This window comes from Lonchura striata, chromosome 9 (assembly GCF_046129695.1).
Source record: "Lonchura striata isolate bLonStr1 chromosome 9, bLonStr1.mat, whole genome shotgun sequence".
NCBI classification, from domain to species: Eukaryota; Metazoa; Chordata; class Aves; order Passeriformes; family Estrildidae; genus Lonchura; species Lonchura striata.
Window position 1 is genome coordinate 12,751,043 of NC_134611.1, and position 17,231 is coordinate 12,768,273.

The 17,231-nt window shown below is 50.9% G+C and overlaps 1 protein-coding gene across 1 annotated transcript; it reads left to right on the top strand.

Moving 5' to 3' along the window:
- Window positions 1–9,067: 9,067 nt before the first annotated feature.
- On the top strand, window positions 9,068–17,171 carry LOC110469780 (fatty-acid amide hydrolase 1). The gene is made up of 15 exons (XM_021528876.3): window positions 9,068–9,268; window positions 10,250–10,363; window positions 11,050–11,193; window positions 11,503–11,636; window positions 12,612–12,818; window positions 13,224–13,264; window positions 13,769–13,893; window positions 14,067–14,192; window positions 14,404–14,501; window positions 14,864–14,963; window positions 15,234–15,274; window positions 15,646–15,685; window positions 16,232–16,340; window positions 16,615–16,760; window positions 16,849–17,171. The coding sequence occupies exons 1-15, from the start codon at window positions 9,104–9,106 to the stop codon at window positions 16,975–16,977; spliced, it is 1,719 nt and encodes a 572-aa protein (XP_021384551.2). The 5' UTR covers window positions 9,068–9,103; the 3' UTR covers window positions 16,978–17,171.
- The last annotated feature ends 60 nt before the right edge of the window (window positions 17,172–17,231 follow it).

The window sequence follows — 17,231 nt, forward strand, 5'->3', positions numbered from 1 at the left end:
AAAAGGCAGTTCAACAGAGTCCTCAGTGGATTTCAGTTATTTTTATGGTATTGTTCCTATCTAGTCATGTTTTGTCGAGCTACAGACCTGGTGGCAAGTTTGCCACCACCAACAGCCTTTTGCAGCTAATGAAAAATAACCTGCTTCTCATCTGCAGAAAATAGCATCGCCTGGGTCTTAGCATGGAAAACTATTTAATGGCTCTCCAAGCAAAAATGTCCTTCCCTGTCTACAGAGCTGTGTAAATCTCCTTCCAGCTGTTATCTTAGTGCATTGCTGAGCACCTCAACTTGCAAAGCAGAGGCACACACTGTCCCATTTCTAGGCAGGGAGGCAAAGTTCCATTTGTTTGTAGAGAAGGGAAAGCCACTGATCCCAGCCCAGCACCTTGCACAGAGCCAGAGCATCCTCAGGACAGCCCAGGGCAGGAGCCCAGCCTGCAGCTGCCTCTCCCTCTGCCACAGTGGTATGGTCAGAAAAAAGGGATCTCTCAGAGGGATGCTGCTAAGTCAGGGGCTGGCTTTAAGAATTTGATCATTAATAGGGTGATTGGGTTTTATTTTCTAATACAGGGAGAGTAGTGAAGGATTTGTTTAATTTAATTGCAATGAAGTATTATTTTTTTCCTTCTTTTGCTTTTGTTTTTGTTGTTGGGGTTCTGGGTTTGTTTGGTTTTTTTTCTTGTTTGGGTTTTTGTTTTGTTTGTTTGGGGTTTTTTTGCAAACAACCTACTTAAGAAACACACTGGGGAAAATGTGTTACTTACTTGAGCCCTGTATTTCCACATGAATGATCTGGCAACTCTCTTCTTTGCCCACACAGGCTGGGTCAGGTTTGGCTTGGACTCAGGACATTAAGGCTCTTTCCAGATAAGCCTATAAAGGTGATGGGGAAAGGCTTACGAAGGTGACAGGGAAAGGCTGGGCAAGGTGATGGGAGAAGGCTTATGAGGTGTTTGAGGCTGTGTGGGTCCTGAGATCCCACTGGATGGGAAGCAGCTGGCAGCTATGAGGAAGGCTCTCCAGGCACAGCAGCAGAGCTGAAGCCATCACTAGCAGAGATCCGGGCAGATGGAAGGTGAAGCTAGACGGGAGGTCCCCAAAGGACATGCCAGAGTGATCTGGTAGAGTGAAGAGCTGCCCACTTGCTGTGGGACTGGAGCGAAAGCCATGGGAGAACTTTTTCCACCCCGTGCTTTTTCTGCCCACGCAGCTGCAGGCAGAGTTAAGGGGACAAGTGGGGATGGAGCATCTCTGTGGCACAGACCAGGAAGAGCCTTCATCCTGCAAAGGGGAAGATTTTCAGCCTGCATAAATGCAAAGCCCCCTATTCTGCCTGGCACAGTAGGTTTCCCTGAGACTCAGCCCGTGCCTTACCGAAGGACTTTTCCAATCCGCGAGCCGACAGATCCCAGAGCAGAAGGGAGGACTGTTTGTTTAGACCTATGTGGGTTAGGCAGCTCAGACTTTATTCTTGCACTTTGATAGGTTCCTAAATGAAAATCCAATAATATTTTAAGCAGAACGGGTTCCCATGAAAGTCATTTCTAAATCGCCCGGCTCATCCTACCTGTGGGCTGGATTCTCCATCCCCACTGCCTGAGCCCGGTGTAACTGCGGTCCCTGCTGGCAGGGCTTTACTCCAGGGCTGAGTCCGGCCCTGCCGCAGAGAGCAGCGCTGCTGCTGCCTTTAATGAACATGTAAATAGGCAGGAGGCTGCGGGGCAGAGTCACCCTGCAGTCAGGAAGTTCTCCAAAGCAGCTCGGGAGAAATAATACTTTATTCCTGGCGGTGCAAATAACTGATAGGGACTGGCTAAGAAGGGTTCATGCAAATACTCCTGAATTAAGCTCCGTCTGAAGTTAGAAAGGAAAGATGATAAACACACCCGGCTTTAAAACTGCTAAATATGCTTTGCAGGCATGAAACCGGAGGAGTAACAAAACTATCTGACATCACATTTAACAGCAAAGCATTTCTTATTCTCAGGGATGCAGTTACCTAAACTAGAGTCCCATTAAAGAGTCCTACCTATTATTTACATTTCTAAATCTTAAAACCATTAACAAAAGCCACTTAATTCAATTACTTTCCCTGAGCACTGATGTTATTACATTATTGTCACGAAGGCGAGTTTTGGCTCTGATTTTCTCTTTTTTTTTTTCTTTCTTTAAATTCATTCCTCTTTTCTCCACGCCAAGTGGCTCCCCACCACCTCCCTGTCTTCCTCTCCCCCGATGTCATTGTGTAGAACTAATGGGGTAAACTGAAATGGTATCTGTCCTCATTGACAGGTTTATGAGAATTTAATAAAGCGTGGCGCGGATAAAATGAGATATTACAAGGCCACACAAAGCTGATTGACTTCTCCACGTCAGCATTTTTATTTGGTTATTTATTTATTTATTTATTTATTTATTTATTTTCAGCACAGGGGTGATCTCACCAGTCCTTTGGTGGTGCTGGCCCAGGAGGGATGAGAGGGGAAAGGAATATGCAGGCAATGGGAGGGGCTGATCAATCCATGGAAGCATTTGCTGGGGGCACAGGCCGTGATGCTTTGTGACTTTCCAATGGCTCTGGGAAGATGACAGGGCAGGAGTCACCAAGGGCCTCCCCACCACTGCCCTGCACATCTCTGCCCCTCAAGCCTCCACAGTGATGGGGTGAACTCACCAAAATCAGCTTGGCATGGGCAGGGCTCCCCAGCACTGCTCCATCAGGGGTCTGAACCAGGGACCAGTGCTGGTTGTACAGAGCCTGCAGAGACTCGGCATGGACAGGGCAGGGGGTGCACGCCTGTTGTGCACTGTGAGTCCCTGCAGAGGTGACATCTGTGGTGATGCTCAGTGGACCCACCTCAGACCACAGGGATGTTTGCACCGTTCGACACAGAGCAATCCCAACCTGCAATAGGGCCCGGGAGGTCAGCACAAAGATGCCACCAAGCACATCCCTCCAGGCATGGTCCTGCCCTGTGCCTCAGCTTCCCCTCCTGCCCTGTGCCTATCTTGCTTGTGTACATGTAAATTGCAGGTCAGCTGGAGGGCCTGCACAGAGAAACCTTCTCCCTGGGAAAATCAGTGTGTATATCTAAAGTGTGCTAGCTTCCATCCCAGGGCAAACAGGGAGAGCTGGAAATCTGGGCTGTGCTGTAACTGGCTGCCTGTCTCCCTCTCCTGGTCTGTTCAGAAAGTAGGGATCTCAAAAAAGAGAGAAAGAAAGAGGAAAAGGGAAAGGGAAAGGGAAAGGGAAAGGGAAAGGGAAAAGGAAAAGGAAAAGGAAAAGGAAAAGGAAAAGGAAAAGGAAAAGGAAAAGGAAAAGGAAAAGGAAAAGGAAAAGGAAAAGGAAAAGGAAAAGGAAAAGGAAAAGGAAAAGGAAAAGGAAAAGGAAAAGGAAAAGGAAAAGGAAAAGGAAAAGGAAAAGGAAAAGGAAAAGGAAAAGGAAAAGGAAAAAAACCAACAAAAAAAAAAAGGAAACCCCAGTGTGTGTATGTACTTTTTTTGCCAGGCAAGCAAACCCACAACACCAGTGGCCAAGGAGGTCTGGATTCAGCCCAGTCACTCAGGGCTCAGGACCCTGCTATGACTCAGGACCCCATTTGAATCCAGACCCCACACTACAGAAGAACATTGCTTTTGGGGAAGACAGGTTTAAACTTGAGGCAGCCCCTGTTAGCCTCATAACCTGGGCCATGGTTATGAGGCTAACAGTATTATCAAGTGTTTCCCCTTCTCTGCAATGTGCAGAGAGGGTGGAGATGCCCTTGCTCATTCAATTCATGCCAATGCCAAGCACTGAACAGGCTGCCCAGGGAAGTGGCTGTGTTGCAAAAACTGGAGGTCCTTAAGAGATGTGCAGATGTGGCACTTAGAGACGTGGTTTAGTGGTGTCCTTGCCAGTGCTGGGTTAAGGTTTGGAGTCAGTGACACCCAAATGATGTCCCTTCCAACCCAAATGATTCCGTGGTCCTCCTCGAAAGGGCAGGCAGCCTGCCAGACTTGAGGCACGCTCCTGGCCACAGCAACAAATCCTGGCAGCAGCAAAGCTGACAATTTGCAGGATTGGGTTCTGCTGGGATGCTCTCCTTAGCAAAAATGACGTGGTCCCAATGGACCAACAGCTGAGCTTCCAGCACTTTATAAGAGCACTTAAAACCACCTGAAATCAAAGTGCGGCTCCCCACAAAAGCTCGGGCTGTCTCACCACCCAAACAGCCCGAAAAGAGCTTGCTGCTCCTTACAGTGCTCCAAGTTCAGAGCACACAGCACACGGTTGAGGGTGCCGATACGAGATTCCTGCCAGGCCAGCAGCTCAGTCCTGCTCTCTGCTGGCTACACCCGAAAGGCCAAATGCATCCAGCAGTTTTCTCCTCGGTGCTGCGGGGAATGCCCACCTGGCGTTCCCCAAACGCTCTTTGCCCTTTATTCATCTAGGTCAGGGCTGATCTCGGAAGGCAGCTGTGCACAAGGAGATGGACACCACAGAAGGTTTTACATTCCCTGCTTGAGCAGAGCATGGGTCCATCACTGCAGGGCATGGGCTCTGTAAAGGATCTGGAACCATCACACTTCTTTTAAAATCCCTTCCAAAGCCTTTGTATCATGGAAAGCATCCTGCTGCTCTGCACGCACTGCCCGCAGTCGCTGCTACAGCTTTTCCTGCAATGCCCCAGCCTGTAAGCATTGCCCCCAGTATCATGTCTCCCTTGAAGAGCCACAGAGTGGGGAGCAAGCTGGGGAGAATTTCTTCTGCATTTCTTCACGTGCTCATGCTCCCAGCCCCACAAAAGGGCAGCACAATGAGCTGTCCCAAAGTATGTGGCATGAGCAGATGTCCCTTGGGGACAACACCTCTACCCTTCCCACCATCCCCACCAGTTTCCCAGGCAATGACTGCCTGTGGCCCCAGGACTGTTTTTTTTCAGTTCATCACACCATGAAGCAGCATCCTACAAAGACTGGACTCACCCCTTGATATTCCGAGGAGCATTTAATCATCTTCTCCTTACTGGCTTCACCCTGTAAAGTTTTAAACAGAGATTACCTCCACTCTTCGCTCCATAATGCACAATAAAGAAAAAGGATGTGTGGAACCTGTCTCCCTGCTCACCAGCTTTGCTGCCCTGGCTCTGCTCCACCCTGCCCAAGCTGCTCAGTGTGTAAGTGTATGTAAATCTGTGGCAGTACACACAACACCCCCATCTCCTGCTCTCCTCCTCTGAGCAGAGTAATTACAGTGCAGCAGTGCCAGCACGAGGCATTTCTGCTGATGAATGCACTCAATCTAAGCACAGTTTTATGTATCATTAATTCCTTTAGCATTCAAAAAATAACTTTTTTGGTGGCAGATAATACTGTAATCACTCATGATTGCCAATAAAATTATCTTCATTGAGCTGTGTAAAACAACTACAGGAGTAAAACAACTACAGGAGTAATTTTGCTCACTTAACATGTTTTTTTCTTATTTATTTTTAATGCAAAACTGTTCGGACTCAGATCCCTGTAACACAGACATTGTTAGAAATAAGTCCCTACTCCTTCATTTATATAGAAAGGAGCTTTTCAGAAGCTGTTGCTTAAGATGCCTTTAGCAATATCAGGGATCTCCTGAAGGGGTCCTTCCCACCCTCGGGATCCCTCTGTTATGATCTCAGATTTTTCCTTCAAGCTACCATGCAACAGCTGCTATGCAAACAAGGAGCAAGAGAGTTTTGCAAGTGAAAGTTGCATGTGCAAGTCCTCTCCCAGGGCAGCTCCTCCTCCACTCTACTGGTGGAGAAAATGCGTGAGCAGTTCCTAATCTGCTTCAGAACAGAGCTCACAAAGCTGACAACAAACCATGTGTTCTAACTGATTGTGGCAACTCACACACTCCAGCTGGGAGAAGATTTGGGAGCAACCAGCCCTCACACTGACAGAGCTCTGGGGAACAGGCAGGAAAGAGGAAAAGCACATTTTCGAGGTTGAAGTGACTACAAAGTGAACAATAAAAACATCACTGAGTGAACAACTTGGTTGAAACATGCAGTTTTCTGTCAGGGACAAAAGAAATCACTCCCACATGGCACTGCCTCTTGCCCAAGCTGCTGAACAACCTTCTTGCAGGGGTTAAACAGCTCTGAGTGGAGCTGCTTCACCTTCTTGCAGACCATGTTGACTAACTCCACTCGAGAGTCAGGAACCAACAAGGAGAGGAGAAATAAAGCAAGAAGGACTGGTGGCTGTTGTAAATGTAGCTTGGATCTTCTTCCAGAAAGCCGGATCCCAGGAAGCAGGTGACTGGCAATTGGAGGCAGGAACAGGTTGTTAACTTCTGGGAAACAGTCTAAAAACAGCAGGGTGAAATGGAAAAACAGAAGTGTAAAATTCCTGGGTGAATAGCAAACAATTTCTTATTTCCTCCTTGGAAATAAGAGTAAATGAAATCAACTGTGGGAGGCCAACAGGAGATGCTGCTTCCCTCCAACACACGGATAAACCATGGGTCTCCCTGTTCCAGAATGCTGGGAGTGCCATAATCAGATTGATTCACACAAGAAATATTTGTGTGAGTACACAGCCATTAGTCACTCCAACATAACCCCTGGCTAAAGGAGCCACAGCATTCCGGATAAACACCACTGTGTTTACCAAGCTCTCGGCACCGCTCTGGTGTCAGGTGAACGAGAACTAGCTGGTCCTTCAGCCCCAGCCAGTCTGGCTGACTGTGTGTGATTTGTCACAGACTGAAGATGACAACTTTATGCCCTTCCTTTGGTAACTGCAGGGTTCCAGCATCTCGGGGGTGTGGTGGCACCCACCCAGTCAGAGCTCTGTGGACACAGGGAGGTATATGAGCCATGGGGAAAGAAGCCTTCACAAATCCAGCAGATCCTTTCATCCTCCCTTAGCCACGGGCTACAGCCCTTCCAAGTAGTGGAGGAGGAGCCAGAGTAGGATCAGTTCCAGCACTCCAAGATTCAAGACCCATTTGCAGTAGCATATGGGCAGCCCTATGGACATAAGAGCAGGAAAGTGCTCATCTGGCATGGTGACACCAGTGTCCCAAAGGGACATCAGGGTGTCACTGGGCCACAGGCCAGCAGGTGGCTGCCACCCCAGGCCATGGGAAACAAGACCAGACCCATTTTACCTCACTTAGCCAGTCCCAGGCACATTGTCCTGGGCAGGGCATTGCCAGCCACCATCTGCACACGCTGGAGCTCCCTGTCCTCTGCCCTGTGTCCTCCACTGGCCCATCTCTGCTGGCAGCTGGGCCACAGCTGGACTGCTGCGTTTTGGGATTTCCCATGCTCTGAATCATCCTCAGCAGAGACCCAAGCCTTACCACTGCCCTGACTGATGCTTCAACCCCACTTATTCACCCCACACACTTCTCCAGGAAAGGGGAGAAGGAGAGTCTCCAGCAGCAGCTCCTGGGGGCGCAGGTGCTCCAGGCATAACTCTCCTGCTTTCTTCCCTTTCACAAACTGAGCTGCAGAAGCTGAAATTTGTTCCTGCATGAGAGATTTTAAGCATGAATGAAATTAGGGGGAAGAAGACTGGAGAAGCACTTCTTCCACAAGAACTAGTTTTAATTTCTGTTTCTCCAAAGTTGCCCACTTTTCTTGTTTTCATGTTGAAAGATCTCAGTGCACATGGTTTTACAAACTGCCAGGGAACAGCCCCATTTTGGCATTGTGCTGCCATAGGGTGAGATTACTGCAGGAGACTGGAGCTTCCAGGGTGAGAAAGAAGGAAAGGGGAGATCGGGATCCCAGGCATCGTGTGCTCTGCCAGCCTTGACCTGATTAAGTCCTCCTGATTCATGGGAAGGGCATTCCTGCCAACCCACTTCTCTCTTGTGAGCCAACTGCAGTGCCCTTGGGAGTTTGCAATCTTGTCTAGCTCTCTGAGCCCCATAATCTGAAAAAGGCCAGGGAGGGGGAAGGAAAAAAAAAGAAGTTAAAGGAAAAAAAATATGCTGGGAAAACTGCTGTTCTGGCATGTGATTTCCTTGACGCAGATAACAGGCAGCTGCATATTCTCAGAGCAAGAAGACATGGAGTTCATGAGGACTGAGTATATCTGAGGCTTCAAAACTCTTCAGGAAAGAGCCCCAGGACATGGAGTATGCCCAGCACACCCCCAGACACTGTGGATGCGCAGCACAGCAGCTCCCTCCAAGGGTGACAGGTTCTGGCACAAGTGGCTCGAGTGCTTCCAGAGGAGCCTTGAGATCCTGAAGACTGAATGAAATAAAGCCAGTGGCCTGAGCAATAGTGCCAGGAAAATCGAGTTTGGGTGCATCTAGCTCCATCACATTTTCTAGCTGAGCATCTGCCCAGGGGTGGCTTGGGACAGCTCATCCTGCTGGAAAGTGAGAAAATAGCCCAGATTCTTCCCAACAGCTTTTTCACAATCCTACGGGCAGTATCTAAACTGGAGAGCTTGAAATATTTTCTGACAGACTTTTGTAAGTCACGGAGGGCTTTTTTTTTAAAGACAGACCCCTTGTAGGACTGGCGATGCACTCCCCAACGCGGAGTGCAAGGCCGCAGAAGCAGGGATGCCAGGTAGCGCTGCTCGAAGCCGCGGCACTTTGCACAGCACAGGCACACTCGCGCTCGGCCAGTGACAAGCGAACTCCGCTGGGCACAGCCTGCGACATTCATTGTTTCCTTTCCCCACACAGCCCTTGGCTCCAGGAAATGCAGAACAGTCGGGTACCTTTGAGACTCCCCTCCATGCTGCCTTGATCCTGCAAGCCACGACTGTTCCCAGAGGGGCTGAAAAATTACTGCGAGATCGAACCCTCGCGGGGCGAACGGGAAAACCCATAAACCTTATCAGACAGAGACCACCCAGCACAGGGAGGAGCGAGCTGTCATCCAGCGCCTTTTCCTGCTGCCGAGCCTCCCCCGCCTGCCCGCGCTGCGCTCGCACGGCGGCGAGCCGCTTAAATCCCTGTCCGGCTGGGAATCCCGCCCAGGTTTTGGCTCGCTCTCCCACGGCCGGCTGCCCGTGGCCGGCGGGGCGGAGCGGGGCGCGGCGGCTCGGGGCGCCGCTGCCGCTGCCGCTGCCGCTGCCGGTGCCGGTGCCGGTGCCGCGGCCGCGCCATGCGGGTGCCGCTGCCCGCCCTGCTCGGCGGCTCGGCCCTGCTGCTGCTGCTGCTGCGATGGCGGCGGCGCCGGGCGCTCTGGAGGAAGGTGGCGGAGGCGCAGGAGCGGCAGGAGCTCAGCCTGGTGCGGATGGAGGCGGCGGCGCGGCGCTTTCGGGAGCAGGTGAGCGCCGGCACCGCGGCCCCCGCTCCATCCCCGCCTGGGCCCCCTCCACATCGCTTATCCCGGCCCGCCTGTCAGGTGCTCTCCGGCTCCTTATGCGGACCCGCGGGGATTTAGCGTTGTTATTGCTTTCCCTTTCTCAGTCAAGGTGTGTACCCCTCAGCTGTCGCAGGGATGGGGAGGAAACGCTGGGAGATAACCCCGTGCCGTTATCCCGGTAACAGTCACGGCAGCGGGGAGGGGAAATCCCTGTGTGAAAGCTCCCCGTCGCCGTGGTGGGAGTCAGGCTGGTAGGGGAGGCAGCAGGAAGAGGCGATAAGGGGATGTGTTATCAGCAGAGGCCGAAGTGCAGCCGCCGCTGCAGGGGTAGGGCAGGGATGCGATGGTGCCCGCGGTCCCGGCAGGGAGCAAAGTCGCTCAGGTTCAGAGTCCAGCTCGGACGCGTGGTGATACATTTTTCATGATGTTTGGTAGGTGGTGAAGAAACATCTGCTGACCCAAAAATTACCAGCCATGGGGCTCCCTGGTTTTTGCACTTCCATGTGCAAATATGTTATAGTGCCAGAAGAAGAACTGGCTCCGGTTCTGGTTTCATTCCTTGATGGAGCCATTTGTATAACCATGACACCCACTCCCACTGTAATTCAGCAAGAGCATTGCACTAAGCTGTTTCCCCAGGTCTGACCATGACCTGCCTGAACAAGGCTGTGTGAATGGCTTTATTTTAATTAGTAGGTGCTTGGTGTGACTGGTCTGAACAGGAAGAAGTACTGAGAAAGCCAGGGTTAATATCGGTCCTGAGGGTTTCACACCATGCTCACAGGTGTCAGGTAGAGCAGGATGTGGGCTTGAGGCAGATAACACCCTCAGTGACTAAATGGCAGATATTTTTTGGGTGAGTTACAGAGGGGACCAAGGAGAAAGGAGGAACCCATCAGCTGAAGTAGAAGTGTGACATTGCCTGTTCAACCTTTCCCACAGCATCCTTCCCTGAAGGTGGCCTCCATCCTCTCTCTGCCTCTGCCAGAGCTCTCCAAGAAGCTCCGAGATGGCTCCCTGCCTCTGGACCACGTCTTCTATGCCTATGTGGGCAAGGTGAGGAGCGAGGGCAGGGCAGCTTCTCACCCATGGCGGGGCTGGCTGTTTTTGGGAGGAGCACAACACAAGGTTCAAACCTGGCTCAAATGCTGCTGAGCTGTCACTGCTCACTGGTTAGTGGTTTTCGGTGAGTGGTTAGAGAGCTGGGCATCTGGCTGCCTTAGCTCTCAGCTTGGTTTGGAGAAAAAAGGAGCAGCAAACAGCATCTGCAGAGCCCATGCCTCCTCCTGGAAGAGCCCACACCTTCCCTAGGGCAGGTATACCTGTAGGGAAGTGGCAGAGTGCTGCTGTTTGCTCCCCTCCATCTCCAAATGGGTTGTTAAACTTCAAAAAGTCAGTTTTCATGTTCATTCTCTACTTCTGCCCTAATGTTGTGATCACTTCCTGGGTTCCTTCTTAGGGGACTATCATTTATGCCACCCCAGAAGCTCAAACAAGAGAACAGTCTGTGGTATTATCTGAGCTGAGTGCCTCCTTTTAGCACACACAAGCTGATACTATGGCCCCACTGTGTCCATCTTGGAGTTTGGCTTGAAAAGTAGCAGGAAGAGCTGGCCTGATACCCCCTGTGCAGATGGGGAGGAGGAAAAGGGGGAAGAGGCAGGTGTCCTTTGCAGAACAGAGGTCACTGTGCAGCACCATGGGCTGTGACTCACCTGTGGGCTTGTCCTGCTTTCCCCAAGGCCCTCCAAATTGCCACAGAAACCAACTGCATCACGGAGTTTCTGCAGGAAAGCGAGACCCAGCTCCGCAAAGCCAAGCTGATGGAGAAGCAGGGTCTGCTCTATGGCGTGCCTGTCAGCATCAAAGACTCCATCGACTGCCAGGTACCTCCAGCACAATCCCAAAATCCCTGTGGGCTGAAGTTTGGGGAGGGGGGAGCTTTGACCTCAGCACCTGGCTTGACTTTGTGATAGCTGATGTGGAATGGGCTGCCTGGACAGGGGAGGGGCTCTGTCTCTCATGTGAGCCAACAGAAGAGTGTGGTCAGATTTGCCATCAACACACCTTTAAACGTGTGTGTGATGGGTGAGTTCCTGGAGGTGCATTTATGCACTTAAATGCGTAGATAATAGTATGGGGGCAGGGAGAATTGTAGTCCTCCAACTGGAAACCTCATTGTCCTCTGTTCCCAGGGTCATGATTCCACGTTGGGCTTCATAAAAAACCTCAATAAGCCTGCAGCAGAGGACAGCGTGGTGGTGCAGGTACTCAAGAGACAGGGGGCAATTCCATTTGTCAAAACCAATGTCCCCCAGTCCCTCATCAGGTAGGTGGGTTCTCCATTCCCTCAGCATAGCAGCTGTGCTCTCTTCCTCCTCTCAAGGAAGGGTTTCTATCTGGTCTCACTATTCTCATTTCCCACTTCTTTTTATATAACAACACCTGGTCTCCATTCTTTGTGTCTGTAAATTTCACTTTAAAAAGTAAACACATTTACATTGAGGATAAAAATTATCTCTAGTTCCACATGAAATCAAGAAGCAGAAGGGGGGGAGGAGAGGAGAGAAACTGTTTTTATCTTTTTTAAAATTAACCTCTCAGAGATGGCCCTATTAACTCTAAAATGCCAACACACATTAATGGAAGGGGAAGCTAGTTAAGGTAATGGCCTTAAATTATTCTGTCCCCAAACCTCCTGCTCTATCTGGCAAGACTACTCTTGGTGTCATTCATAGGTGGTGTGCTCAGGTGTGCTCTGCTGGACAGCCACCATTCCAGTGTCTCTGTGTCCTGCCAAGTGAGCTCTGACAAAGCTCCTCTGTGGGTGCCCATTACCCAAGCCCTGTGAAATGCCTTCCTTAAGGTGATGTGGTAATGGCTGGCCACAGTTCAAAAAAGCCACACAAAGAAGTTGCCCCAAACTTTGCACCACTTTCTGGGGAATTCCAGTGTCAAATATCTCTGCAGTTGGTATTTGGCCTATGCTCAAGCAGGGGTTCAGCTTTGGGTGACCTGTGGCTCTGGCTACCTGAACAGGAAGACTTTCCAGGAGGGTTGATGTATTTGTGCTGCCAGAGGTTCTCTCTGGAATAGGTTTAATGTCAGTGAAGTAATCTGTCAGTGAATTCAGGTCCTGGGATCACCAGGAAAAGGCTCACGGTCTTCATGACCACAGTAAACTATGTCAGTGTAACAACTAGTTTATTACCTCATTGCCTTCTCAAGGTCTTTTAGTGGTGACTGGGCCCCACAGCAGCAGATACCTGAATTCCTCATTTGCAATATGTCTCTCTCTCTTCAGCTATGACTGCAAGAACTTAATCTTTGGTCAGACCCGCAACCCCCTGATGTTCACCAGGACCCCCGGAGGCTCCTCTGGTGGAGAAGGAGCACTTATAGGAGGTGGTGGGTCCATCTTGGGCATTGGGACAGATGTAGGAGGGAGCCTGCGTTTTCCTGCTGCCTTCTGTGGGATCTGTGCAATCAAACCCACAGGGAAGAGGCTCAGGTACTGTGAGAAATGCAGCAGCATCTCTGGGTGACAGCCACGCTACCAACCACTGTGCTGGGATGCTCCTACTCCTGTGGGCAAGGGGAACTTGGGAAGAGCTGGGAAGAGCTCGTTTATCCCTCCTGCCTGGGCAATATCTGAGGCCTATATGGAGGGAAGCATTGGTTCCCCCAGAATGGAGGTGGGGAAGCCTCTTCATCTGCTTGCTGAGGGGATGGTTCTTCCTGACTGACATGGCCTAAATCACTCAGGCTTAGACTTTGTCTCTTGAGCTTTCTCTTGGCCCTTCCTTCAGCCAACGTTCACATCTGCAATTTTAATTAATACTTGCTGCTGCTTAAAGCCTTTCCCTTCAATGAAAACTACTCACTGCTGTATTTTTTGCGTCTCTTTTCTTTACAGCAAAAGAGGAGTAATGGCTGGAGTCGTTGGGCAGAAGGCAGGTAGGAGTTGATGCCTGTCCCCCAGCAGCAGGGCAGGGGTGAGAAGGACCCTCAGCTGGTTATGGAGAACTTTCTCCATCACATTTAGGGAGAAGCAGGTTCCCTTTCAGGGATTTTTATTACATGAGCTGAGAGGAGTTGTTTGTGTAGCATAAACCACAAGGCAACCTGTTACCCACAGGGTGTGGCCTTGTCTGTCACTGCTTTGTGAGGGTGGGATTAGCAGTCAAATGTCTGATGTTGTCCTTGTGTTGTGATTGACAAAGCTTTTTTTTTTTAGTCATGAAATGGAGATGTCAGGGTGCACATTAATGGATGGCAAGTCAGTCCATAATGGTGGACCTGTGGGTTGGAAGGCACTCATGGGCATCCCCTGCCCAGTTCTTAAAGAGGAACTATTGTCAATGCTACATTAAGACAAAACCATGCCAAGAGGACCTGGTTGTGCAGAACATGCCCTTGAAATACCTTCAGCCATGAATGCTCTCTTGTGGTCTCTTCCAGTGGCTGCAGCAGTGGGACCACTGGCAAAAGACGTGGAGAGCCTGGCGCTGTGCCTGCGGGCGCTCCTGTGCGAGGACATGTTCAGCCTGGACACCACAGTGCCACCCCTCCCCTTCAATGAAGAGGTACAGAGCCTCCAAGGGGCCAGAGATCCCCGGGGAGAGCTGCAGGCTGAAAATACCCGACCCACGGGTGGGCACCTGGGCAGAGCCAAGTGCTGCTTGCCAAACTCGCCCCATGGCGTGGGTGTGCTGCTGGCTCCCTGGCACCCTTCCAGCCCATCTCCCTGTCCCTGCAGGTGTATTCCAGCACAAAACCCCTCCGCATAGGCTACTACGAGACCGATTTCTTCACCATGCCCAGCCCGGCCATGAGACGCGCTGTCCGCGAGACCAAGGAGCTCTTGGAGGAGGCTGGCCACACGGTAGGGCCTTGGGGCTGCTTGGACAGGAGGACAAGCCCATCCTGTGTCTTTTGACTCAGTAGTTGTTGCTCAAAGGGCAAACATTGTTTTCAGGGAAGGATGGAGGTTTTCCTGTGGGCTTGTCAGGAAATCCTCGGCCCGCTTCAAGCCCTCGGTGGCTTCTCCCAAACAGTGCCTGTGCCACTGATACCCTCCTCCATTGTCCCTCCAGCTGGTGCCCTTTGAACTCACAAATGTGGACTACGTGATCTTTAACTACTGTGTCAGGGGAATGTTTGCAGATGGAGGCAGCTCCTTTGTCAGGAAATTGTAAGTGTGGCCTGGAATGGTTTGGTGGGATTGGTGCCTGTCTATAGAAATTCTCCCTGGGGTCTGGCTGGACTTGAGATACAGGTAGCAGATATAGTGGATGGAGGTAGTGGCTGGTGGGCATTGGGAGGGGCTTAAGTGATTCAGTACCTTGGTTCTCTTTGGGATTGTTACCAGCCTTGGAAGGAGTCTGGGAGCTGATATTCTGTAAATGCTGTGAGAATCAAGTGTTGTCTAGCAGAATACAGCAAACCTCTTTTTGCCAGTGGGATACACTGTTCAGAGGGGTTGGCCTGGGAAAAGCTGATCTGCTGTGATTGCTTCCTACCACTGCTCAGCTAAATCCCCCCTCTCCCTTTCAGCAAAGGGGAGATGGAGAAAGGAGGCATTGGGCTGTTCTTCTGGCTGGCAAAGGCACCACATTGGCTGAAAACTCTCCTCTCCTGGATTTCCAAACCTTTTGTAAGGTCCATTTCTTTCTAGTGTAGACAGAGTTAAGCTTTATGTGAATAACTTGTCTCTCTTTGCAGTAAGGCTTCCTCATAGAGAAGCCTCTGGGCATTGTTATATGGCTATCATCAGACACATCTCCAAACTGGAGTGATGCTATTTCTGTTCCTTTTCTCCCCACTTTGGGGAAAATCCACTGAAGAAAGAACTTCTATTTGTGACTGAGCTGTCTCAGAGGACAGAGCTGGGATTAATTTTTTTTTTTCACTTTCTCCTGCTTAGGTGCCTCGATTTTCAAGTATCATAAGAAGTATGAAAGAAAAGTGAGTAAATCTCAGACTGAGCAAATGTGTGAGGATTTGTTTTGCAGCAGTGTTTGATACATTACTGATACTGCTGCAGCTGCATGTGTCTGAGAGAATGCAAGGCAGAAAATGCAAGCATAGAAGCAAACAGAGCAATTTGTGTCAACACCATAACCCTGCTGGGTTTGGAAAACTGTTTGGAAATTGAGGGTGGGAATGAAAGCAGTGTCACAGCCTTTTGCTTTGGAAGAGGATGAAGCTTGTGGGAATGAAATATGGTGTTGGCTTCAGCACTGGTTAATGCATCCATCATCCCAAGAGGTAGGGATGCCATAAGGCAGAAAGAAGGTGTGAAAGAAGCCTTTCATTGGGTTTGCTTCCTTTTACAGCACAGTGGATGAAGTCTGGAGCCTTCATCATGAAATCGAGGTGAAGTATTACAGTTTGGGGTTAAATGCTTTTTGTTTGCTTTCTGTCTGGGAACAGTCAGATTCAGCACTCACCAAGGATAGGAGATGATCAGGTCTCTGGGGATGTAAGATGGGAACACATCACTCCTCAACAGATCTCACTTGGATGTGCAAGTTCTCAGCACATTTAAACACATAGGCAAGTTCATGATGCCAAATCACACCTGAATTTTTGACACCTGCATATAAAAATGTAGGTCATCAGACTTGCCTTTATTTCCTTTCTGGTTTTCCAAAAACAAAAACCTATGTCTCAAGTCACCACGTGCCTGTGCACTCAGTCTTTGCCCATCTCCAGTTTACCAGGGAGAGGGTGCTTTGCTGGGAGGAATATTGTCCAGGCAGCAAAGCATTGCTGGCTTTTAGCAGGATCAGGCCTGATGTAGCCTGTTTGCTGCTCCCAGAGAAGAGCCAAGAGCCCAGCTGAATGCCCAAGGAGAGCCTCAGCCGGCAGCTGTGGGACAGTACATCCACCCCACTGACCACCAGAACATTTCCTCCTCAGGACTTCTGCCACCAGTTCGTTTCCCAGTGGCAGAAGCTGAATCTGGATGTGATGCTGTGCCCCATGCTGGGCCCTGCTCTCGGCATCGGCTACCCCGCGAAGCTCTCAGGTAGGGCACTGACAGGGGACCCTGGCTGTGTCCATCAGCAGATTCCCGCTTCCCTCACATCCCCAGCAGCAGGAAGAGCTCAGCTCTTGGCACAGCTGCAACCCAGCCCACGGGGTGCACCTGGAACACCCCCCGGCGCAGCGGGAGCCAAGGGGCCGATTCCCATCCCTCAGCGCCCGAGTCCCAGTGCCAGTGCCCCGTTAGCTGGGGTCCTGCAGAGGGGTGAAGGCTTTCCCTGTGCTGGCTGGCACTGCAAGCTCCCCCTCTCCCCCAGTGGCAGTCAGCTACACCATGCTCTACAACGCCTTGGACTTCCCTGCTGGCGTCGTCCCCGTCACGCTGGTGACGGATGAGGACGAGGAGCAGCTGAAGGGCTACAAGGGATACTACCAGGACTGGTGGGACCGGACCCTGGCGAAGGTGAGCGGTGCCAGGTTCTCCAGGGGCACGAGCTGCCCCTTCCCTTCCTCTGGACGTGCCCGAGCCTCTCCTTATCTCTGTGCTCCAGGCTTTCCGTGGCAGTGTGGGGATGCCCGTGGCCGTGCAGTGCGTGGCCTTGCCCTGGCAGGAGGAGCTGTGCCTGCGCTTCATGAAGGAGGTGGAGACCCTCAGCCTGAAGAAGAACAGCTTCTTCTGAGCCTGCTCTGCAGGAGCAGGGTCCCAGCCAACAGCAGCGTGGGCCGTCCTTTGGTGTGACCCACAGACTCTTGTTCCCCTCAGTGAGGATGCAGTGGTGGCTGAGCCGGCTGCTGGATTTGGGAGCAAGGCGAGCTCTGATGTGGAGCTCTTCCAATAATTGTCCCAACACAACAACAACTTTTTATTATCTGAGTTATGTCTGTTATTTCCAGTCTGTGTTTGTGTGTGGGGTTGGGGTGGATTTTAATCACC